Source organism: Ruditapes philippinarum, unplaced genomic scaffold, assembly GCF_026571515.1.
Source record: "Ruditapes philippinarum isolate M1 unplaced genomic scaffold, ASM2657151v2 ctg4891_1_1_1_1, whole genome shotgun sequence".
In the NCBI taxonomy this organism is placed as follows: domain Eukaryota; kingdom Metazoa; phylum Mollusca; class Bivalvia; order Venerida; family Veneridae; genus Ruditapes; species Ruditapes philippinarum.
This window is the reverse complement of record NW_026866488.1, coordinates 8255-35299: the sequence shown is the minus strand read 5'-3', so window position 1 is coordinate 35299 and position 27045 is coordinate 8255. Positions and strand designations below refer to the sequence as shown.

General features: G+C 34.6%; 1 protein-coding gene across 1 annotated transcript; it reads left to right on the top strand.

Moving 5' to 3' along the window:
* The first annotated feature begins 1820 nt into the window (after positions 1 to 1820).
* LOC132732632 (uncharacterized) lies at positions 1821 to 26264 on the top strand. The gene is made up of 5 exons (XM_060719103.1): positions 1821 to 1955; positions 11667 to 11838; positions 15177 to 15328; positions 16293 to 16440; positions 25936 to 26264. The coding sequence occupies exons 1-5, from the start codon at positions 1901 to 1903 to the stop codon at positions 26093 to 26095; spliced, it is 687 nt and encodes a 228-aa protein (XP_060575086.1). The 5' UTR covers positions 1821 to 1900; the 3' UTR covers positions 26096 to 26264.
* Positions 26265 to 27045: the final 781 nt, after the last annotated feature.

Here is a 27045-nt window from a genome sequence, read left to right as displayed (position 1 = left end):
TCTCAGATAGAATCCACTTAATGTCAGTATTGTCTTAAAGGTATGTTTACCTAACATTGGGCTTTATTTTATTGATAATGTGGACATATGATTTATTTTCTTTTGAAAAAAATGTTTGTAGTGTCATTCTTGAGTTTATGGCTTTAACTTTGCATCTGCTTATTTTAGACATCATCACTATATTTTAGATTTTTGTATGTAAATTTCTGTTAGTGAATTGAGTGTGTGTGAATTATTTTAAATCTTATCTATAGTTACTGAATAGGTGTATGTGTTACCAATACATATATTTGGTTTGGTTGGTGTCTAAAGTAGTGGGTTGCTTGTGTTTTAGTGTCATTGGTCGGAATAATTTTCTTCATCATGATTTTATGTGCCACTGCGGTATCTGGTAGTTTCATGTGTTGATAATTGCATTATGTTTGATGATGGGTGATGCTACTTATAACTGTTGAGTAGCAAAAAATAGGAAAGTATTATGAAGTATCGTATATAATGCATTCGTTTGCAAATTAATGTTGAACTATAATTGTATAATTCTACAAAGATGAAATATATATCTTAAAAGACCTAATCATTAGATGTTGATAAAACTTGTAAACTTTCTATAAATTAGCATGTACTTTGTTAATATAATTTGCTTTTTGACATTAATACTTATAGACTATAATGTCTAGCTTTAAAACAGGTATTTTAAAATAGCTTATATATATTATGTATTATTACATGCTGAGGTATAGCTATGTTAAAGTTGATAAATAAATAGAATTTTTTTGAGTTCATAAAAAGAAAATTGCAAAATGAAGTTAACAAATGCTGTGTTGAATTAAAAGTTAGATTTTTGATTTCCAAGTGATAACATTGTATTGTGGCTTTCCACTAGAAATAATTGTTACTGTTTTTAATATTAATTTGTAAACATCAGGATAACCTGTGTATATGTTATATATTTTCTGTGTTATTCCACTAAGAAAGAAACATTAAAATATAAAACGGTACATTGTGCACCTTCAGTAGAACTCTAAAATTAGCGCATAACACTTCCTACACTATCATGTTCTTTCAACATTAAATAACAATTTCTTTAATATCTATTATCAGACATACATAAAAGTTTATTAAGTATTTTATACATTTGAAATGATGGACATTACACCATGGAAGTCTACAACATTCTCCCAATGCTACACAAACATTTACAGAAGTATAAACACCAAAGAAATCTTTACAATATTGAATCTGTATCAAAATCCAGCGTAAGTGCATGCAAGATTATTTTTGCATTACATAGCATTCGTTTACCTTCTACAACCCACATATTCGTGTACACCCCCTAGATTTTGTACACAAGGCATTACTGTTTTCGTAAATTTTGCTAAAAGGAGTGAAAGCAGCTCGAGTTGATGGGTGACCACTCAAAAAGCAAGTAGAGGAATTCTATATTTTTATATAATACGGATTTGATACAGATGATGCGTTTTGGTCTTGATTTAGTGGTAAATATCAACATCGCTCGCAAATGTCAAAAAACAAACTACAATTTATCGCAAATTTAACAAAATTAAAAGTATTCAATTTGCAGAAAAAAAGAAAATACTGCTCTAAAACCAGACAATCAGCTTTACAAAATAAAATTATTGTTTAGTTTGGAAAAATCGATTAAGTTATGATGGAGTATTAAGTTGAAATATTACCACGGGTGATTTTTTACTTTCGTATTCGATGCTTTGAAGGGCTATTTCCGGTGGACGCTTTGGTGTAACGCTATTATTAGCGCGCATTTACGCCTAACGCAAATGACGTCACGTTGCATTGTTTTGCAGGAAGTCATTCAAAGGACTGCGCCGTGGTCTATGTGATTAAGTCATTTATAACCCTGTTGCTCACTGTTATATCGGAAATGAAACTCTTGTGTATCATTTTTAAACTGCTTGAACTTGCACTTCCAATTGTAGGTAAGTCATTTATCTCTATTTCAATAATTAAAATTACAAAGATTTTTTAAAAGCATTCAGATCTATATCACGGTAACTGGGGTGCACTTCAGAGCAATACCATATTCTATTCCCTGCGGCTTTAGAATGTGGTCTTTACCATGTTTACTGAGAAGATAACATGTCTCATTGTGAGTTTTCTACCGTACACTCTTGAGAATCACATACAAATAACAACAAGTAAAATGGTTTGCTGCGGTGAACATTTTAATTTTATACAAGTTTGCTTCTTTAAAAAGAAGCATGCGAGAGGTATTTTGCTGCTGTTGAAGATTTGTTTCATTCGAAAATATTTGGAGATATTATATGGCATAAAACACACAATGAATGGTTATAAATAAAAATTATTTAACAAAATAGAATTTATTATATATATTGCAATGAAAGTTTGTTTTACACTTCATCTTTGTTAATGTTTTGAAAGATTATATGCCGGAGAAATGGACTTTTTCTTGGCGCATTAGGGATATTTTTTCTACAAAAAATCTAAAATTACTAATGTAAATTAAATGATATATATCATTTACATTTGTATTTTAAATTCAGTTCCCTTTGTAGAAAAAGTATATATATATTTATTAAAAGTAGTATCAAAATAAAAGTTTCTTGTAAAGTTCAATAAGCAAATTTTCGGTTGGTGTTTTGTTAAGTATAAGGAAACATTTCCTCTACATTTTCCAAAACGGGTATAAAGTATGTTAATCAAACAAATTTAATCCAAATTTTTTTTAATCATTTGATTGGAATAAACAGTAGATATTATTACCTGATACCTTATATAAATGTAATTTGTTATTATTTACTGTTTTCTAAAATTTTTAAAACGTCAACGTTCGCGAACTGTTGGCCGGTCAATAGTTTCGACTGTTTCCCTCTCGTGCTCTGACGTCATTGACGTCATAGATGGAGGATTCCCACTTGAAGCGTCCATCGATCTTGATCATGAACTAGACGTGACGTGACATAGTTAAAATATTAAGTTTAATTATTAAAATATATGCAAAACTATTTTCTTGTTCCTTTTTTCTTCTGCAAATACTGTTAAACAGTAGTTGATCAGGTAATAAAACAGTTATTTCATGCGTGATTTGGGAACAGTTAAACAGTTGTCCCTCGGTGTCGGGGATAGTGTTTTGAACTGTTTGAACACTACCCCCTCCACCTCGGGCCAACAGTTTGACTGTTCCCAAATCACATATGAAATAACTGTATACTGTTATATACTGTTATACTGTTATATACTGTTTATTGAAATAAACAGTATATAAAGCTGCATGCCTCCAACCACAACATTAGAAGAAAATCAAACTTGAGGTAAAATTTGTGCCATTTGGGCCAAAAAATCTCCGTTGCGTTATTTAGTCATACCGGTTCAATACACGGTTCACTCGGTCATATAATAGTGCGCGGTGATATTGTAGCTATAATGTTCAATGTTACTATTTATCGGAACATGAAATAGTAAAACGTTATTCAGAAAACAATACGGTAATCGATTTATACAGATTAAACGGAGTGAAACATCCACGTAGTGCTAAGTAACGTAAATGATATTTTCCGATTTTTCTATGTGCCGATTTGTTCACTTCCGTGTTAATTTTTCGTTTAAGTGAACCCGTATTTTGAAACGAGGCATGCGCAAAACAATTTTTGTAGACTGCTCCTAATGATTTTACGCTTAAAATGAGATTCATTCACTACAATCAGATACGCAAAAATGGATGCCGCCAGCAATCAGTCTGAACACTATGGAGAGGTCTGATGACCTCTCCAATAAAGCTATTTCATTTAACTATTTTAAGCATTATTTCGGGGGGGGGGGGATAAATCATGGAAATAGTTGAATGGAAGAAGGTCTTTGGAAACTGGTGACGGTTGAAGACCGGAGACGGTCGAACATAAAACAATTATTTCTTTTTAAGAAAATGATTAAATAGGCCTACCATTTTATGTATAATTCCGAGCAAAAAATAAATAAAGTAAACACACAAGTTTACGCAGAAAATGTCTCTATTTATTATGGCTGATGCCACTACGAATATTTTAATTTTGTAGATTTTCAGTATAAACAATTTATTGTTTGTAAAATTTGAGATAGATATTAAAGAAACATTTATAATTTTCAAACATATCATTCAAGTTTTTTTCCATCTTAAACGGTAAAATAATTACAGGAAATTAGAAATATCACGTAATAGTTTTTTGTTCTACAGGTAAATCCGTAACGTACCGGCAAACGGTATTTAGCTAGGTTTTCGAAAAGGTCATAAGCATGTCACGTGCTCCTCCATGCCGCGTATCAATACCCTACGTTACCGCAGAGAATAATAGAACACTGGTTGAATTCCTGCTTTGAGATTTTTTTTTGGCGAACTATCGGTAAAATCAACTTATAGAGGGTTCTGCAGAAAGGAAGCTTGGACACAAATCAGGCCTCCGCTAATCAGGTGCAGATGGCTTTTATAAGGTTATTTTAGCCACAAAGTTTTTCGCCAAACTCCAGAAATTGTTCAGCCGGAAGGAAATGAAATGACAGCATTCAATGATACAAAGAGGTTTTTTGAATCAATTTGCGAATATTTTACCTAGAAAATTTAGCTTTAAACTAAAAACTGTTGAGCTATTTTTAACGATTACACACTTTTAACGAAGGTGAAATATCATCAAAAGTTCACCCAATGCCTTCGTAAGTTCTAACTGTGGACATCGAGGGTGAATGTTTTTCGATATCGCACGCAATATCCGGAAATTTCCATCCGAACTTTTAACCAGTGACAAAATCTGACCTTCGTGGTCAGTTCCTACTCATCAAATTTAATAGGCGATATAAACCGCTCAGATCGATATCATTAAACAATTTCACACCGCGCATACTTCACCGAATACTTCACCAATATAGTCGACTTCAGTATAACGAATAGAAAATATGCCTGGAACATGTAAATATTTATTGTATATATAGATGATATCTATAATCAATAAATTTTATGAAACATAACTTTTTTATTGGCGGCCGCGCCGAAGCGCGGCGCACTTATGGAATGAAATCAGATTTTGTGAAAGGGCGACAGCAACTTCTCGAGCCTTTTAGTCGTTCATAATAAAAGCCGATCATTCCGATCGGTATGAGGGTGCTTGATTATTAATTAAGAATGAAATGTTGCGATATGTTACAATGAATAGCGAACTGGAGAATTTCGCAATGCAAACATTTTCAAATGAAATAATAACCTTTTCCGTCAATAAATCGCGCTCTTCGGGTTTTTTTATTTATCATTTTTTATTTCATGCTTTCCAGTGTTTTATTACAATATATCAGATGATTATATTCTGATAAACCACTAGTGAAATTTATAAAATATAATTTTCACTGTAGCCGGACTATATCTGAATGCGGATGAAAAGAAAATCATAACCAAATGGAATGACAGGCAGAAATAATGCCGTCATACGTAAATTTGCTTATTTAGGAAAAGAAAGTAAATGTCATCATACATCATGTTTAAAAAATTAACAAAATTAAAGAAATTTAACAGAACTATATTTCAAAATTATGATGTGACGTCATGATGATATAACGACGTCACAAAGGAAAATGCGCGACGTTACGCGGCAAAATCAGTAAAAAATTACTTAAATCACTTAAAAAGCATAAAATAAAAAGAAAATTTATTTGTTTTACATATAAGATTGAAATATATTTCATTCGTGAACATCAGCTTTTATATTTTCACTCGTGGCTACGCCACTCGTGAAAATATATTGCATCTGGTGTTCACTCAGTGAAATTATATTTCAATCTTACATGCAAAACAAACAAATATCCTCTATTTATCATATCACTCCTATCGGTAATTACCGGTCTCTCCCGGTCTATTTTGACCGGGATTTACAAGTGACCGGCGAATAGTATCACAGGTTTATTGTCCGGCCTCTCCCGGGTTTGGAGTAGATGTTTGATATCGTTACAATTAGGAAAAAAACACAACAATACCATGTTTCATTTTATCTATATCAGATAAAAACAATAAATATGTACACACGGATTTATATGTAATATAAATCCGTGATATGTACAATAATTGAGAAAAAGCTACATTTTTATGGTATTAAAATGACATTATCAACTTTGAAACATTTTATTTAATTTGTTATCCATGTTAAGTAAGTTACAAATTAGATTTTATGAATTATTCCATTGATTGATAATTTAAAAAATGATAAAGAAATATACAAATGCACATGTACATGGTTTAAAAATAAACAATATTATATATTAAAAGATAAACCATAATTTACTGACTTTTTCCAGTTAAGCTTTGATTTATAATCGTCGGTCAATATGACAATTGAATTCTTAATTTTTTTTTTTACAATTTTTATAAAAAAAGAGTAGTAAAAACTCAGTATTAAAATAGCACATAAAACACAAAAAAAGAAAAGAAAACAATATTCATAAAATTTGTATTTTTTATATTAAAATTAATAGATATTACAATTATTGTATAATAAACAATTATGCTTGTGGCGCCGTTATATGTCGCAACGCCGCTAAATGTCGCACTTGACGCTAAATGTCGCACCATTGCCGCTAAATGTCGCAACCGCCGCTAAATGTCGCAAAATCGTCTACCGTTAAATGTCGCAACTGTAACGCTAAATGTCGCACGAATTTGCCTTACCGTTAAATGTCGCAACACTACCGTTAAATGTCGCAAGATGTAATTTTATGTTGAACTCAAGTTTTATTGTTGTATTATATCAATTAAATCTACTTACTCAAGACAGAATTATGTCTGTTTTGAAAGCGAAAGTGATTTTATTATATAATGGAACTGCGCTACAAATTTGTCATCTTTATTGTTTTGCGTTCGATTTTTTAGCTGATTTCTTATGCAATTATACAATTGTCTACCTTTTGTATGAAAACCTGCAAAAAATTGGCAATTGTTCTATAAATAGTTTTTTTGTATAATCAATGTCTGTAAAATTGGCAGAAGAGACAGCCTAACGGCCTTGCTGCCTGAGATGGCAGAATGATGGCCTAGTAGACTGAGGAGGCAAATTGCCTCGCAGTCGGAAGAGGAAGCCTAAGTTGCTGACGACCCCCCTGGGCCCTAGGAGTTTGCCTAACGCCCTAGAAGCCTAAACGTCGGCAGCCTAGCATTTTGAGGCGACAGCCAAAGATATTCTAAACAGTCTATCGATATCAGTCTTTCAACCTAAGTAAGTTGTCAATCTAACAGCCTAATGTCGGCAAGTCAAGAAGCTTAAAGTTAAAGTGGACATATATTATAAAAAATGGAAACGATTTTTAAAAATACAGTAAAGCCCATGCAAAAGGACAAGTAATGATTTCTAAAAAAAACGCTTCTACCTTCTAGGACGCTGAACTTAAAGCTGAAAAGCTGTTTGCAGTCGGGCTTCAACTTTAATTCAAAAGTAAATTCAAAACCGTTCCGTCCGTCCGGTCTGTCTATCTGTCCGTAACGCGGTTTTTAACCTAAAAGGGAAGCTGGAATTTTTCCCTTAAGTTTCTACCTCGTAATTTTTGCAATTTACTTGATTTAGGCAGTTACATAATTATGGTTTCCCATTTTTAAACCAATTTATTGTCCTTTTAAAACAGTTTGAAGATGAATATCTTTAACCTTAGCCGGCAAATTGGATTTATGTTAAGTTCTGTCTATATTAATGGCTTCATAATTTCCACACTTACTTATTGATAGAAAGAACATGATATTTATGTTACAGGTTTATAACTGTGCCATCCATTTTCCTAGATATTTCCCTTTTTTCACTTTGGAAATAGGGCCTTGTATGGTGAACCTAATTCCGGTAAGTTGAATTTATCTAAAAATTTAATTTTTAAATGAATCTTCCATATTTGGTAAGGTGGATACTTAAATATAATTGTCCTCTTAAATTTTTGTGGAGTAAGGGGTCTCTTAGGTCAATGTCACTGGTGTGAAAATTTTTTGTAACATTTTAGCTCATTAAGCCTTTATTTTTAAGTTAATGTACTTCATGTTTAATACAAACATTCAAAGGGAGGTCCTCTTCCTATGGGTTAAGATAGGGGTCATGTGGGTCAAGGTCAAAGTCACCAAGGTGTTTTGACATTATACTATTGACAGACGTATTTTATATTTGGTAGGAATATAAAGTTAAGGTTTCCTCCTTTGGATGGAGTTAGTGTTAAGTTTGGGTCAAAAGGTCCAGTTCCAAAAATAGAATTTTACATTTTTTCACAGACTTTATTTATTGACAAAATATATTTCATATTTTTTGGTAGGAAGATAACTTGCATGGTAATTGTCTTTTGATTTGAGGTAGGGATCAGTGGGTCAAGGTCACAAGTGCTATAAATAGATTTTTGTACTTTAGCACATACATTCTTTATTTATTGACAAATGTATTTCATATTTGGTAGAAAGATAACTTGCATGATATTCTTCCTTTTGATTGAGATAGAATCAGTGATTTAATGTCAAGGGATGCAAATAATAGATTTTTTACAACATTTGCTTATACAGCCTTTTTTCTGTGTTTTTATTAGCTCACCTGTCACAAAGTGACAGGGTGAATATTTGTGATCGCTTTTTTGTCCGGCGTACGTCCTGTCGTCCGTCCGTCTGTCCGTAAACTTTTACTTTAAAATGACATCTCCCTCATAAACCACTAAGCCAATTTCATCCCAAACTTAACAAGGAATGTTCCTTTGGTGGTCATCTTTAAAAATTGTTCAAAGAAGTTAATTCTATGCAGAACTCTGGTTTTGGCCATGGCAACCGAAAGAAAAAAACTTTAAATATCTTCTTTTAAAAAAACCCTTAGAGCTAGAGCTTAGATATTTGGCATGAAACATTTCTAGTAAGTGTCTACCAAGTTTGTTCAAATAAAAGTCCTGGGGGTCAAAATTGGCCCCCCCCCAGGGGGTCATTGATTTCCCTATATGCATATAGTAAAAAACTTAAAAATCTTCTTTTAAAGAACCCAAAGAGCTAGAGCTAAGATATTTTAGCATGAAACATCTTCTAATGAGTGTCTACCAAGTTTGTACAAATAAAAGCCCCCCGGGTCAAAATTGGCCCCGCCCCAGGGTGTCATTGATTTTTCCCTATATGCATATAGTAAAAGCTTAAAAAATCTTCTTCTTTTAAAGAACTCAAAAAGTAGAGCTAAGATATTTAGCATGAAAACATGTTCTAATGGGTGTGTTACCAAGTTTGTTCAAATAAAAGCCTGGGGTCAAAATTGGCCGCCGCCCCGTGGGGTCATTGATTTTCCTTATATGTGTATAGCAAAAACTTAAAAAAATATTCTTTGAAAAAACCCAAAAAGCTAGAGTTTAAGATATTGAGCATGAAACATCTTCTAGTGAGTGTCTACAAAGTTCGTTCAAATAAAAGCCACTGGGGTCAAAATTGGCCCCACGTGGGGGTCATTGATTTTTCCTTATATGTGTATAGCAAAAACTTAAAAAATCTTCTTTTAAAAATCCAAATAGCTAGAGTTTAGATATTAATAGCATTTAACATCTTTCTAGTAAGTGTCTACAAAAGATTGTTAAATAAAAGCCCTGGGGTCAAAACTGGCCCCGCCCCAGGGGTGTCATTGTTTTTAACTATATGTGTATAGTAGAAACTTAAAAAAATCTTTTTTAAAACCCAATGAGTTAGAGCTTAGATGGTTAGCATGAAAACATCTTCCTTATGGGTGTCTACCAAGTTTGTTCAAATAAAAGCCCTTGGGTTAAAATTGGCCCTGTCGGGGGGAGGGTGGATGCTATATACAGGTGAGCGACCTCAGGGCCATCATTGCCCTCTTGTATTTGAATAGGATGATAACGTGGTCTTCGTCCTTTAGATTAGGGGTCAGTTGATTTGAGTTCTATATTTTTCCTTGAATGCATAAGCTGTTCAGAGGTGTGTACAATCAGCTTGAGGAACATCAGTCATGGATAAAACATGAGAAAAAGAACCCAAAAGAAAGTCCAAAACGTCAAAATAGAAAAATGTTGCAGGCTCGGTTTGATAAATTTCGCCCGTGTATGACTTTATTACTGTTAGTATTGGCCAGAAAAAAAGGTTATCAAATCAATGAAATTACTAAATAAACCGAATTCTCATAGCGACGATGTCATAATACCTTTAAGATGTTGTCAATCAGGGTAATAAATGAAAAAGGGAGACAAAGGAAAAAATACTTTTCTATTGAGAATTAAATATCAATCTTGTATCTTTCTAGAATACGCTTTCTAGCGTCAAGATTACATTTTACAGCAGCTCAAAACCTCGATATTTAGGTTCATAAAAGTAAACAATTAAAGCAAATACACTTTTGTGTAATTGCAATTACAATAAAAATGACTATGATAGCGTTAAAAAGTAATATAATACTACTTTAAATCATGATTTTTAAAACATGAATTTCATCTTGCGACATTTAACGGTAGTGCTGCGACATTTAAGCGGTAAGACAAATTCGTGCGACATTTAGCGTCACAGTTGCGACATTTAACGGTAGACGATTTTGCGACATTAAGCGGCGGTTGCGACATTTAGCGGCAATGGTGCGACATTTAGCGTCAAGTGCGACATTTAGCGGTGTTGCGACATATAACGGCGCCACAATGCTCAACATGATCAACATGGTAATATAACCAGTGTCATATCTTTACTAACTTAAAGTGTGAACAGATACCTTAAGAGGGGGTCTTCGCCAATAGCGATAACATAATAAGGGACAATTACAAAATGGTGTGGTACGTGTTTGATCATGCGTTACACAATATGGATTATAAATGATTGCATACATGGTATATCCGTGCTATTAATGGCCACGATTCATAAAGAAATAACAAGTAATATTCTAATCTCTAAGCATCCATGCAAAGTTCATAAATGAACAATGTCTGTCGTCCGCTCAATTCATAAGTGGATATACATTTCTGGTAGTTTATAAGAATATCTTGTCATCATATGTGTACTAGTTCATCTTCACTTGCTGCATTTCTTGCTTGGACGCCCTTTGATGCTTTGCATCAATGCTTTTCTTGTAATTAACTGGGACCAGAAAACGTAAGATGACCGTGTTGTTTTGTAACTGATTTAGTGAATGGCTTACCCCATATAAAAATTCTTCAGCGGAACGAACCCTTATCAACTTGGTTTTACCATACAATCAAAAGAAAATATAAGTGTACCGATTCTACGATAGCATATTTGATTTAAACTGTTGTTCTCGTACGCTGTAAAGTAGAGCGATACGTAAAGATGTTGGTACTTTAAACACCGTCACCATGTCAGCCACGGGGAGGAACTTCATTCAAATATCGTACAGTTAACATCACAACAACACAACCATCGAAACTTTGTGTTTTGAATCTGTTTTGTGACACTTTCTTCCTACGCACTACATGTTTTTCGCACGCCAGATCCCCCGATAATGCAGAATAACATTTTGATATTCTTCATAAAAAAGAAGCTAGATCTATGTATTCAATGAAAATAATGAAAAAGTTCAAAACTTACTGACCAACATAAATGTGGCTTTATATAGTGCACATTTATGTCAGAGGAAATTTACCTATTTTCCAAATTTGACAACTCCCAATGTCAGTGCTACATGCCAGCTTTTATCAGATTAAGATTCTATGTACAAATGCAGGTGCTGCCCAACTGACAGGTTCTGCCCAACTGACCGGTATCAGGACGAAGATGGCACAAGGAATATGTACATCGATTCTACCTAACTTAGAGCCGGACCTTACGTACGCTGTCAGCCGATCATGTTTACCCGAGTCTTCCTTATCTTGCAATGCAGTTTGCAGTAAAATAGGGTGCGTATACATACATTATATCATACATGAGAATACACATAAATACAAATAAATTACAGGTCTAAGTGGTCTTATTATAATTGCTTGAAATAATGTACTTTTATCCGTAAGCTGCTGGATTTGTGTGTTGATATTGCCTTGCTTTTAATTTAAAACAGACAATTCAAAGTTGAAGAAATTTCAATTTCAGTTTAAAATTCAAAAATTAGGTATGTTATGTTGTATGGAGAATAACAAGATTCAAACTATTCTGTAATTTATTATAACTATTTAATACATGTTGTTAAGACCAGAGCTCAAGTGAGAATGGTCAGGTATCAGAGAGGCATGATCATATATATAACATAGCATTAATGAATATCAAGTAAAGGGAAGTAATCCCATTAACTTTACAACTAAACATGTAAAGAGTTATCTAATCTTGATATCATAACAAGGTACTAACATTATAAAAGCCTGGTCAGACTGTACGAACGTACAGACTGGCATTTTTACGTACTTGTGACATAGGACACAGCCATTTGGGGTAGTGGAGCTTATATATACATGTATAATTCTTAATATAAGCCGTTTTGAAAAAAAATCATATTATAACGTCTATAATAATACCGCAAAATATCCGCACACCTACCATCAACATCACCATGTATTTTATTCCATTTCCAATATTTTCACATAATCCTTTGGTCCATCGACACAGAAGTGTAATTCTTCACGATGATGGTCAATTTAAACTTCAACGGTAATATATATAAACAACGCAACAGCCGAAATAAACATCAAGATTATTGCCGTTTTACTCCGTTTACAAAATCTTTCGATAAATATTCAAACGTGGCCCCAGCTTTATCGTATACAAAATGCGCTGCGCTTTGAAGTATGGGAACCAGTCGGCTATGTGCGGAGCCATTCGGTAATATGTTGGTTCCCATACCCCAAGTGTCTGTGACATTGGGTTGATCACTTACTTGTCCCAGCAGATTGAAGTCAGACGCAATTCAAGGTCAATGCATTGTGAACATGTGTATGATGAAAGCAATCAGTCTGAGTGTGAGTGTTTCCAAGTACATTTGAGCCGCGCCATAACAAAACCAACGTAATTGGTTTGCGACCAACATGGATCCAGACCAGCGCAATCAGTCTGAGTGTGAGTGTTTCCAAGTACATTTGAGCCGCGCCATAACAAAACCAACGTAATTGGTTTGCGACCAGCATGGATCCAGACCAGCGCAATCAGTCTGAGTGTGAGTGTTTCCAAGTACATTTGAGCCGCGCCATAACAAAACCAACGTAATTGGTTTGCGACCAACATGGATCCAGACCAGCGCAATCAGTCTGAGTGTGAGTGTTTGTTTGCCAAGTACATTTGGGCCGCGCCATAACAAAACCAACGTAATTGGTTTGCGACCAGCATGGATCCAGACCAGCGCAATCAGTCTGAGTGTGAGTGTAATTGGTTTCGACCACAAGTACATTGAGTGAGCCGCGCCATAACATAATTGGTTTGCGACCAAAACCAGCGTCAGTCTGAGTGTGAGTTTTTGCCGCGCCACAAAACCAACATGGTTTGCGATCCAGACCAGCGCAATCAGTCTGAGTGTGAGTGTTTCCAAGTACATTTGGGCCGCGCCATAACAAAACCAACGTAATTGGTTTGCGACCAAACATGGATCCAGACCAGCGCAATCAGTCTGAGTGTGAGTGTTTCCAAGTACATTTGAGCCGCGCCATGACAAAACCAACGTAATTGGTTTGCGACCAACATGGATCCAGACCAGCGCAATCAGTCTGAGTGTGAGTGTTTCCAAGTACATTTGAGCCGCGCCATAACAAAACCAACGTAATTGGTTTGCGATCCAACATGGATCCAGACCAGCGCAATCAGTCTTGAGTGTGAGTGTTTCCAAGTACATTTGAGCCGCGCCATGACAAAACCAACGTAATTGGTTTGCGACCAACATGGATCCAGACCAGCGCAATCAGTCTGAGTGTGAGTGTTTCCAAGTACATTTGAGCCGCGCCATAACAAAACCAACGTAATTGGTTTGCGACCAACATGGATCCAGACCAGCGCAATCAGTCTGAGTGTGAGTGTTTCCAAGTACATTTGAGCCGCGCCATGACAAAACCAACGTAATTGGTTTGCGACCAACATGGATCCAGACCAGCGCAATCAGTCTGAGTGTGAGTGTTTCCAAGTACATTTGAGCCGCGCCATAACAAAACCAACGTAATTGGTTTGCGACCAACATGGATCCAGACCAGCGCAATCAGTCTGAGTGTGAGTGTTTCCAAGTACATTTGAGCCGCGCCATAACAAAAACCAACGTAATTGGTTTGCGACCAGCATGGATCAGACCAGCGCAATCAGTCTGAGTGTGAGTGTTTCCAAGTACATTTGAGCCGCGCCATAACAAAACCAACGTAATTGGTTTGCGACCAACATGGATCCAGACCAGCGCAATCAGTCTGAGTGTGAGTGTTTCCAAGTACATTTGGGCCGCGCCATGACAAAACCAACGTAATTGGTTTGCGACCAACATGGATCAGACCAGCGCAATCAGTCTGAGTGTGAGTGTTTCCAAGTACATTTGAGCCGCGCCATAACAAAACCAACGTAATTGGTTTGCGACCAACATGGATCCAGACCAGCGCAATCAGTCTGAGTGTGAGTGTTTCCAAGTACATTTGGGCCGCGCCATAACAAAACCAACGTAATTGGTTTGCGACCAGCATGGATCCAGACCAGCGCAATCAGTCTGAGTGTGAGTGTTTCCAAGTACATTTGAGCCGCGCCATAACAAAACCAACGTAATTGGTTTGCGACCAACATGGATCCAGACCAGCGCAATCAGTCTGAGTGTGAGTGTTTCCAAGTACATTTGGGCCGCGCCATAACAAAACCAACGTATTGGGTTTGCTACCAGCATTGATCCAGACCAGCCTGCGCTTCCGCGAAGTCAGATCAGGATCCATGCTGTTCGCTTAAAAAGTCTATATAAGTATATAAACTGATAGCGAACAGCATGGATCCTGCGCAGGCTGGTCTGGATACATGCTGGTCGCAAATCCATTATGTTGGTTTTGTCGTGACGCGGCTCATTTGTTAGTTGACTTGTAAGTGTGATTGTGTGTATTTAACTGCACAAATAAAATATTATAACGTTTCGAAATCCTCATAGCAAAAGAAGTAAATAAATACATGCGCAAAGAGCGTAGAGAAAATACTGCGAACAAAAATGATAATTAATTACTGGAAATTGCTTATCTACACTGAAATATACCTGTAATTTATCTATGTTAAAACCATATCTTGTTTGGGTTTTTTTCGTTGCCAGGAAAAGTTGCTTCAATGCCATACATATATACAGTTCCGGAATACTGAATAGGACGTATGAGGAAGGAGCCAAAACTACTGAAGCATATAGATATGAAACGTGTACTAAGGCAGGCTGTGGGCCTAACTTTTGTTGCTGTGCCGACGAAAAACGTAAGATTTTCAATGAACAATTACTTAGATATTGATATAGATCTAAATATTAAGTAGTTAAATTCTTGCAACTTCTATAAAAATGTATACATTGTCAAAGAAGGATGTGCCTTTTTGTGTCGCCTCTACGGAGTAGTGACGACATAAAGGGATCACTTCTCCGTCGTCTGTCTGTTCGTCCAGCACAAAACTTGTCCGGACTACTCCTCATAAACCACAGGATTGATCTGTAGCTCAAGCCCTTGCGCATATTGCACGGGTTTTCAGGTTGAATGATTTATGGCTGAGTTATGGTCCTTTGATGAAAAGGTGTTTTTTCTGTGTGTTGCCAGATACACAAAAGCTTCGTCGGACTACTCTTCATAAACTACTGGTGCAATCTGATCCAAACTTTACAGGAGTGATCAATACCAAGTCTAGTTGTGCTCTGTCTGTCTGTGTGTCCGTCTGTCATAAAACTTGTCCCCACTACTCCTCATAAACTACTTGGGCAATTTCATCCTAACTTTACAGGAATTTATGTCGCCATTACTCCGATCACTTCTCCGTCTGTTACAAAACTTGTCCCAACATGAAATTGGCCATCATGAGGCGACACATGTGATCACTGATCGCTCTTGTTTACAAGAATAGAGAAATCAATTTTATGCAGTTGTACATGTACATAGATCTGAAATTATTTGTTTCAGCATTGATCAATCCGTTTGTTACAAGGCTAGTGAAAATAGTTTGCTTTGAGTACAAAAAGTACGAACTACGAATGTCAACAGAGTAAAAAGGGTCCCTGTCAAAGCAATCAGTTTATGCTCTGCATAGTGCTTACTTTCGAAATGTGTGCTTTTCTATTTTCACACACTTGTGAAGGGATGAAGTGTTAGCTGTAATAAATGTAAGCCATTTTTCATAGCCAACCTTATACATATATATAAATGTAAACTGTAAAGATTCTTTTTCAATGGTACAGATACATTACCAGTAAGCTATAAAGATGTAGTAGCACAGGCTGCGTGTCATGCTTTGCTGCCAAAGTCACCTGATAACGTGTATGCCGTGAGACGCCACTGTTTTCCCGAGTCAAAGGTTGATTGTAGTGCTGTTTGCGACAAACTGAAGTAACTTGATTCACAGGAACTTGAAATTCTATCAAATAACCAATATTAATGATAATATCCAAATATACCCCCTATATACTATAAATTTATAGTATATAGGGGGTATATTTGGATATTATCATTAATATTGGTTATTTGATAGAATTTCAAGTTCCTGTGGTTGATTTCTCTGCTATACTTGTAAGCACATGTTCTCGGTGGGGGACCAATCCCTACCCCAGGGTCCCATCCCCAAGGACCCACTATATTACCCAAATATCCTTCAATCCTTCCAAAATACAGGTCATTAATACACTTGTTACTATATATAGTAACAAAATTGCCTATGATTTAAACTGATTATGAGTGTCACGTGACCTATTATGAGTTTGCGGCCCGGGACCGAGAACTATTTATCAGCCCGCAGAACATGTGCACGTGCACAAACTGAAACAATGACGTCATAATTCACGTCATCAAACAGTTAAGAAGTTGTCAGCACGAATCGCTTTATTTTTATTATGGGAGTTAAGCGTATTTAGTACAAACACTTTTTGTTACTATTGAAATTTGAAGAAATAATACGACAAATTCATTCCGAAAAAACGCTCATTCTCAATAAAACACAGCATTTGATGTTCCACTGGGTAGCTCTTATACGAAGGTTTTTCTTGAGGTCAAAATGTCGTTAGAAGGTAGCTGCCAATTTGTCTAATATGGACTCTCAGTTTTACATTTCTATCTGTTATTTTTCTTTTACAAGTACCATTAATACCCTAAAATGTAACATACATTAATTTACTGTCGCCAACTAGAATTTTCAACTTTGAAATAGTGTTTCAGAAAAATAAGTTCCAGAAAAAACGAAACATGTGCAATTAGTCATTGCTGTGTGAATATGCACTTTGTTTATTGGTAAAAATTATATTTGACTGTTAAAATCTCATTGATATAATGGATGATCAAATGTCACCAAATGCATATAAATAAATAGTGACAAACCTCAAACAATAAGAAGTGAAACCGAAATTACATAATTGAATCGACGCATGCTAGATAATACAGCATTATCCATATATATAATTATAAGTAAAAATAAGCTTGCAGCCTCTCAAATATCATTCTATTTTCGGAAATTTTCATTTTTTATTCAAATCTTTTAAACAGCATTTTCAAAAGAAACATACGTTACCATTATTTAAGAGCCAATCCATTCAAAGAAGACTCAAAACAATAAAGAAAATTAACATGTGTGTATCTCTGATATATAAACAAAAATTATTGCGGGTTAAACGGTCTTGCGTCATTTTTCAACCCGTTTTCAATGTAAAAATGAAGCATACGTTACAGAAACATACGTTATCAATTTTTTAAAGTAAGTTTATCAAAAGGGAAATTGAAATCAGAATGCACGTATAACAGCAATGTTAACTTCAATTTGACATTAGTTAGTAAATTTTGTTAACTTTGGTCGAGTTTTAACTTGTTTAAGTAACCACAGTGAAACAAACGTTTCTTTTTTCAAACAGACTTTATACTGTTTACACATGCCCACATAAAAACATAAAATCGCATTTATATGACAAAAGAATGATGTACATTTGATTCCTTTGATTCCTAAATAAAAAAGTCGATTTTACATGTAAGTTTCAATTCCGTGATAAAGTTCATAAATAAGCGAGTGTGAAACATACGTTACTCCAACTTACAATTCAACATTTTTTGAAAATTAAAGATAAATAGAGGATATTTGTTTGTTTTACATGTAAGATTGAAATATAATTTCACTGAGTGAACACCAGATGCAATATTTTCACGAGTGGCGTAGCCATGAGTGAAAATATAATAGCTGGTGTTCTCGAATGAAATATATTTCAATATTTTATGTAAAACAAATAAATTTTCTTTTTATTTCATGCTTTTTAAGTGATTTTAAGTGATTTTTACTGATTTTGCCGCGTAACGTCGCGCATTCTTCTTTGTGACTTCATCACATCATGATGTCACATCATCAATTTTGAAATATAGTTCTGTTAAATTTCTCTAACTTTGTTACATTCTTAACATTATCTATGGTGAGATCGACTTTCTTTTCCTAAAGAAGCAAAATTTCCGCATGGCAGCATTTATTTCTGCCTGTTATTCCATTTAGTTATGATTTTCTTTTCATCTGCATTCAGATTATAGTCCGGCTACAGTGAAAAATATATTTTATAAATTTCATTAGTGGTTTATCAGAATATAATCATCAGCACCCAATTGCAGTGTGGCAATACCACGTGACATTGACGTCATTTTCGGCATCATTTCCAAGACAAATGTTGCTCGATTCGGAAAAGAAAATAGCCGTAAATATTTTATTTCTGTACCAATTTCTTTGGGATATGCACCAGTCTACGGGGAAAAATATAAGCTTTCCACAGAATATTAGATCTTCGTCAGTTTATAAGCCGTTTTATCAAAACACTTTGCATAACATTGGAAGTTGCTTGTATTAGAGCGGGCTTCAGTTGCAAGCTATTTCGTTTCTGGCGTTATCTGGTCTACGTCATGATTAAAAGTCAGGTTTACATTCAACCGGGAGTACGGAAGGCAAAACTCTACCTAAATTTGTTCATATTTTCATTATGAATGACATAAATCTTATATTTTTCTTCAGTTGTCAATTCTGGCACCAGTTCTAAGTCGAAAAAAGGACTACAGTTTAAAGCAAATTTTAGAATCGTTGCAAATGCAAAGCAACATTGCCTACCGGTCTCTTTCTATAATTATGTTAACCATGAAAAACATTTTATTTACTATACAATTTACATAAACACAAATGAATATTTAAATGATTTTTTACTCGCTGCCCTATAAGTGATTTTAAAAGTCGTAAAATTGTTGTCTTTGTATTTTGTAAAGAAATTGATTTGCTCCTTAATCATTGTACTTTCACGGTAATGATTATGAAAAATCTATTTGTGTCATGTAGCAATACTAAACGTGGAATAGAAAAACAGAAACCCTAAATATCGCCCAAAAATGGCAAAATTGAAAATGTTGCAGGCTCGGATTGACTTAGCTAGCCTGTCCAAATGAACGTGCACATTCAGGATTCACTTCGATTTGTATGCTGTGAAAAGGTTACTAGTATGCCTCAACGCGGCAATTTTAAAGTCAAAGGTTATTCGTTTGTAAAGAGCTACTTATGCGTATAACCATATATATAGATTATTAAGAACCTGTAGCAATGTTTTAGTATGATAGATTCAGCTTTTTAACACAGTGGCACTCGTTGATAAAAAAATATTTTACATCCTGTTTTCATACCCACGGTTACCGTTTTTTCGTGAATTTGATATAACTTCGTTCACTTAAGAACACTATTAAACACTATCTATTTTATAATTGCGTTTATTTCTGTTGATAAACTGCATATCTGACAAATTTAGTTAATTATATCAGTTCAACTCAGCTTTATCAGAGAGCTCACCACTATAACATTGTAAAGAGAGGAAGGGAACGAAATATTTATGGTTTGAAAACATTTAAATCGAGTAGAACCATTTTAACAATAATGTCTCTTTCAACTGAAATAAAACGATAGGGCTATTTGGTCATTGGATGTTAATGCATGGATTATTGCACGCGGCATGACCTGCAGATGTCCTTCACCAGGATTTTTGTAGCATTTTAAAAGATTTAAAAAAGGACCACACATTAAAATCTAAAACATGATAAACATGACGCATATATACTAAATAAGTGAATTATCTGATATGTAAATAAAGAAGTAAGTCATTTGACAGTTTGAAGGATAAAAATTGAATTATACTCTTCAAATGTAAATCGTAATTTTACTAAGCTTATGTTAGCTATCAATTATTCAATGGACGCATTAGTGGCATATGGTCATAGATCTTGCCGATGTTGCTATTACAGATGTTAATGTAAATATTTATATAATTATTGATACTCATTGTTATTTCCGTCTTTTTGAATGTTTTGTTTCAGAAATTTGACTGTGAACGATGGCTGTTGGTTTTGTAAAATCCATTATCTGTTTACTATTTTTCTACTTTGTTTACTCCACATAGCGTCCATTTCTCGTTCTTATTCATGGCTATTTTGGGTCTTTTGATAAATAGAGAATCATAAGTAATGCAACTAAGTAACAATACTATTCAGATTTACACGGCAAAGGTTCCAAGTTCAAATATTGTGATTTATCGTTTATCAAACTCTAGAAATTTATTATACAACAATTCCAGAAAAAAATATATATACCTTTAAAAGTCTCTCTATTGAGGACAGAAGAACCTATTCGTCACATTCACGAGTGTCAGTGTTTGTCCAGTTACCTTTACAAAAATAAACTGAAAAAAATATCTTAAGCTTTACAACACTCGCGTTAACTAAAGTGTAACCCTTTCCATAGCATACAAAAGTGTTTCTTTTTTTATTATTTTAAAACTCTTTCTCTCACTGAGAGCACATACATTTCTTATCAATTTCGCCATTGAGAAATAGAATAAAAAACACATTTTACTACATAGGATAAAGATGAGGCAATACTTTAAATCATCTTTCAAAACGAAACCAAAATATTATTTTCCGACAGGACTAAAATCTACGTGATTTGACGTGCACTATTGCGATACAAGTAAAGTGTTATTGCTTTAAGGAACAATCAGTTTTTTTTCACAAATCTCTCTGTGAAAGATCATCAATGAAAAACTAAAATTGTAAGAAGAGAACTGTAGGGCATGTTGGCTTCGCATTTGTAACGGATTCTAAAATCTGCTTTAAACTGTAGTCCTTTTTTTTCGACTTGGAACTGGTGCCAGAATTGACAATTGAAGAAAAATGTAAGATTTACTAGTATGTCATTCATAATAAAAATATGAACATATTTAGGTAGAGTTTTGCCTTCCGTAATCCCGGTTGATGTAAACCTGACTTTTTAATCATGGCTTAGACCAGATAACGCCAGAAAACGAAATAGCTTGCAACTGAAGCCCGCTCTATTACAAGCAACTTCCAATGTTATGCAAAGTGTTTGATAAAACGGCTTATAAACTGATGAAAATCTAATATTCTGTGGAAAGTTTATATTTTCCCCCGTAGACTGGTGCATATCCCAAAGAAATTGGTACAGAAATAAATTATTACCCTTCCAGATTTTTTCCGCCTTTTTGATTGGATATTGATCACCCGAAAGAAATTGATATAACCGAGCCAGACGGTAATATACACACTAAATTTTCCCCGTTGGGTACCCAACGTTGTAAAAAAACTGCGCCGAGGTGATGCGCGTTACGGTTTCGATTTTACGCGATGTAAATTCGATTTTACAAGCACTTTTTAACTGTCAAATGATAAATATTTGTACCAAAGTAGAGTAATGATACATATTACCATCAGTACTGAAAACAAATATGACCTTGTGATAGCTTGATATTTAATTACAAAAAAGTGCGTTCAATAGACTACTCCTTTTCTCTTGTTTACATTCGTCAGGTACGGGAAAAATACGACATGTAATTATGTGACGTCATGTTGTTTGACGAAGAGGTACCCCTAAAGGGAATCTTTTTTCGACGTTTCATTTTGAAAAAGCAATGATTTTTTAAAAATCGTCTAAACTCGGCAGGGGAAGGGTAAAAAAATTATTATTTTTGGTTTTTTAGTTTGATATATGTGGATTATATTACCTGCCAAGATAAAATATCACCCTCGCCTAACGGCTCGGGTGATATAAAATCTTAGCAGGTAATATATCCACATATATCACTCCAAAACCAAAATAACATATAATATTTACGGCTATTTTCTTTTCCGAATCGAGCAACATTTGTCTTGGAAATGATGCCGAAAATGACGTCAATGTCACGTGGTATTGCCACACTGAATTGTATAAACGTTGGTTAAATTACAATAAAACACTGGAAAGCATGAAATAATGTTGGGATTAGCATGCCTGTTAGTGACGGTTACCTTATATAAGATGTAAGAAGATACAAAAGTGTTTTTTACAAAGGAAAGATATGTTAATAATATGTTGATGTACCAGCAGAAAGGTTAAAAATATATTACAAGGTATTGAAATTATCAATAGCTAATTCGTTTCTTCAAAGAGCTTACTGGCCGTATTTCATTTTTTTTATAATATTACTTGCATTTGAATAAAATGAAACATACGTGACATCCTATATGGGGATCAATATAGAACTGCTGAGCAATAAATTTTCCAAATATTAAGAAAGTGGAAAGTTGAATGTTTTGAAAAAAAATGTTAAATACAACATTGGTGTATGCATTCGACCTCCCATATATCATATATGATATATATCCTTTGAATGAAGACATAAAATAATCATTTCCAAAATTGACTGTTTTTGCTTTCTACAAATATTTTAACTTTGACGAAATTTACTGAATATTAGCAAGGTACCCACTTTCTTTGAATTTTCCTGGATTAGAAAGTCCCTCTAGATAGAGAATTTACAGATTTTGATATATTTTACAGACATTTGTTATTTATATGCAGCCAATATGTTACATTATTGGATCTGAAATCAACGTTACCGAAGAAATACAGTGTCATTTCCGAAATAAATACCATCCTGTTATATTATAGTTTCTTTTTGAAAATATTTCTAGCAAACTTGCAAAATACCCTAATACTTCAGCGATATAAAATGACACAATGACAACATCAAATTATTATTATTTTTCAACCTCAAATGCTTGATTTTATTGAGAATGGGCGAAAAATGAAAATAAAACTTGCTTTCAGATTCTACTGCTTTGAACACACAATCAGTAAACATCTCTGACAGAACAGTAGAAGTGTAGAGGAGAATTTCAACGAAAGAACTTCACAGTAGATCTATTTGTTTTTTTAATGCAGCTTTTAGATCTATACGTGTATTAAAGACATTAATACACGTAAGAGTAGGACCGGAAGGTGATTATCGGCCCTGAAATGAATAATGCCCTCGGGCTGAAACCCTCGGGGTCATTATTAGCTCACCTGTCACAAAGTGACAGGGTGAGCTTTTGTGATCGCTTTTCGTCCGGCGTCCGTCCGTCGTCCGTCGTCAGTAAACTTTTACTTTAAATGACATCTCCTCATAAACCACTTGGCCAATTCCATCCAAACTTCACAAGAATGTTCCTTTTGTGGTCACCTTTTAAATATTGTACAAAGAATTTAATTCCATGCAGAACTCTGTTTGTCATGGCAACCGAAAGAAAAAACCTTAAATATCTTCTTTTAAAAACCCCTAAGAGCTAGAGCTTAGATATTTAGCATGAAACATCCTCTAGTGAGTGTCTACCAAGTTTCTTCAAATAAAAGCCCTGGGGTCAAAATTGGCCCCGCCCCAGGGGGTCATTGATTTTCATAATATATGTGTATAGCAAAAACTTAAAATCGTCTTTGAAAAAACCCAAATAGCTAGAGCTTAGATATTTAGCACGAAACATCCTCTAGTGAGTGTCTACCAAGTTTGTTCAAATAAAAGCCCTGGGGTCAAAATTGGCCCCGTCCCAGGGGGTCATTGATTTTCCCTATATGCATATAGTAAAAACTTGAAAAATCTTCTTTTAAAGAACCCAAAGAGCTAGAGCTAAGATATTCAGCATGAAACATGTTCTAATGAGTGCCTACCAAGTTTGTTCAAGTAAAAGCCCTGGGGTTAAAATTGACCCCGCCCAAGGGGGTCATTTATTTTCCCTTTATGCATAGAGTAAAAACTTAAAAAATCTTCTTTTAAAGAACTCAAATGGCTAGAGCTAAGATATTTAGCATCAAGCATGTTCTAATAGGTGTCTGCCAAGGTTGTTCAAATAAAAGCCCTGGAATCAAAATTGGCCCCGCCCCGGGGGTCATTGATTTTCATTATATATGTGTATAGCAAAAACTTAAAATCTTCTTTGAAAAAAACAAAAAGCTAGAGTTTAGATATTAAGCATGAAACATCTTCTAGTAAGTGTCTACAAAGTTTGTTCAAATAAAAGCCCTGGGGTCAAAACTGGCCCCGCCCCAGGGGTGTCATTGTTTTTAACTATATGTGTATAGTAAAAAAATTTAAAAAATCTTCTTTTAACAAGCAATTATCATAGTATTGCAAGCAATCCATAAGTCCCCTACCGGTTAGAACCCCATCAACATTCTGAAGGGCCATTGGCCATTCACTAATGTTTCAATTTTCTCTATTTTAAGTAAACTTGTTGGAAAAGTTCTTTAAAAATGATCACAGGAAACAGTTTTTATGAACAGACAGACAGACGGACTGAAGGACACTCTAAAGTTAATATTTGAAACATCCCTGTTACCAAAATATAACATTTTAAAAGCAAAATTCTTAAAGAGGAGATAACTCTTGAATTAAAGACTAATCACAAATATTGTTATATTTGCCATGTTTTAAGCCTATTTGTTGCCAAGGCAACAGATATTTTTTCAAAATAGGAAGAACAGATAAGACATGCATAATCTCAAGACTGCTATCTACCCATATGTCAAGTTTCATAAAAATATTTCCAGTACTTTTTGCTTTATCACTGGATCCAGTTTATGTGTAAAATTTGCCATATTTTCAGCCTATTTGTTGCCATAACAACCAGAATTTTCAACATAGGAAGAAAAGAAAAAGACGTGCATAATCCCAAGACTGCCATCTACCCATATGTCAAGTTTCATAAAAATATTTCCAGTACTTTTTGCGTTATCACTGGATCAAGTTTATGTGTAAAATTTGCCATATTTTCAGCCTATTTGTTGCCATAGAAACCAGAATTTTCAACATAGGAAGAAAAGAAAAAGACGTGCATAATCTCCATACTGCCATCTATCCATATACCAAGTTTCATAAAAATATTTTCAGTACTTTTCAAGTTATCGCGGGATCCAGTTTTGTGGACGGACGGACTGACAGACAGACGGACGGACAGACAGACGGACAGACGGACGGAGGGTAAACCTAAAGTCCCCTCCGGTAAACCGGTAGGGGACTAAAAAGCCCAATGAGCTAGAGCTAAGATGTTTAGCATGAAACATCTTCTTATTGGTGTGTGTGTGGGGGGGGGGGGGCTATATACAGGTGAGCGACCTCAGTGCCATCATGGTCCTCTTCCGATTATGACCTTCCGGCCCTACTCTGCCGTGTATTAATCTCTAAATACAAAAGAAGCAATTCCAACAAACAGTAAGAACTGTTACTATCTGTATCGGGGTGGGGTGAGGCCCTGTGGGTAGGGTTTGGTTCCACACCGATAACCTGTGCTTGAAAGGATGTTATTGTAAATAAAAAAACAAGTACAACAGTTTAACACACTGTTTGTCAGGACATGTACCGTTTCTCCGTCAAGTAAAATACTTTATTTCATACTTTAATAGAAGTGCTAAACTCGAAAGTTTTAGAGAAAATTACTGTGTAAACTATTTGATTTCAACACGATGGTCATTAAAGATATTGGTCAACAACAACGGCAGTATTTAATCAATAGTGAAATTATTTTTTATAGGAAGAAATGCTTCGAATCCATACATGTGTATGACAGTAAAAATCTTGAGAGAGAAGAGACGGGTAAAGTAGGGTTACGCACGTACAGATACAACACGTGCAAAAGAGCTTCCTGTGGTCCTAACTTTTGCTGCTGCGTTGGATGGGAAAGAGAAGTGTGAACAGAATGGACATTGCATGTGATTTAACATTTAATAGTAATAAAATGATGCAAAACAAAACCAATCTTATACTTGAAATTGTTTAATCATTGAGACTGGATTGCAAAAAAAAAACTACTAAGAAGAATAAACTACTTTTAGGATACTTCATATTTCTATAATGACCATTTTCATTTTAAAATTGTTTAAGAAATAATATATTCCAAACAGTGATTTTATCGCTCAATAATATCACTGTTTGGTGACCGGATGCGAGGAATTATATCACGAGGGCGTAGCCCGAGTGATATAATGATGCGCATCCGAACGACAAACAGTGATGTTTTCAAGCGATAAAATCACCGATTTGGATATTTTATTTCGATTCTAACACGACATCAACAAATAAATGCTGCCGTACCTGATATTAAGCAAAATTGCGCCTGATTTGTTTTCGTACTTATTTTAAGCGCGTCGGATTCTTTAAGTGGTTACGTCACATCAATCTCCACACAGTGATCTCCCCTTAATTCTTCGGCGTAGATCTCTGCCACCAAGGTCCGGATATATCAGAATTTCTGATATACTATATTTTTTCAAAAATTGTTTTATCTACTGCTTTTATCTATCAGATAAGTTTTCTCTCATTTATTTAACAATGTTTATGAATAAATAAATAAATAATATGAATATTTACAAATAATTTTAAAAATTAAGAGATTATTTTCTATCGAGACGATATTTTGATATTTTATATTTTTTTAGCTTTTGAATTTATTTTTCGTTATTTTGTATACTTTCGATAATTTTTGATAAACTATTTCGAACACAGGCACCAAAAGTTCAAAATAAAACAGAAAGAGAAAAATAACGTTAGATTTTCTTTGTAACGGTCGATATTTACATTTGATTTTCGACGTTACGTCATGTGATTTTTCTTTTGGACGTTTTTTTAAAGGGGCAGGGGGATT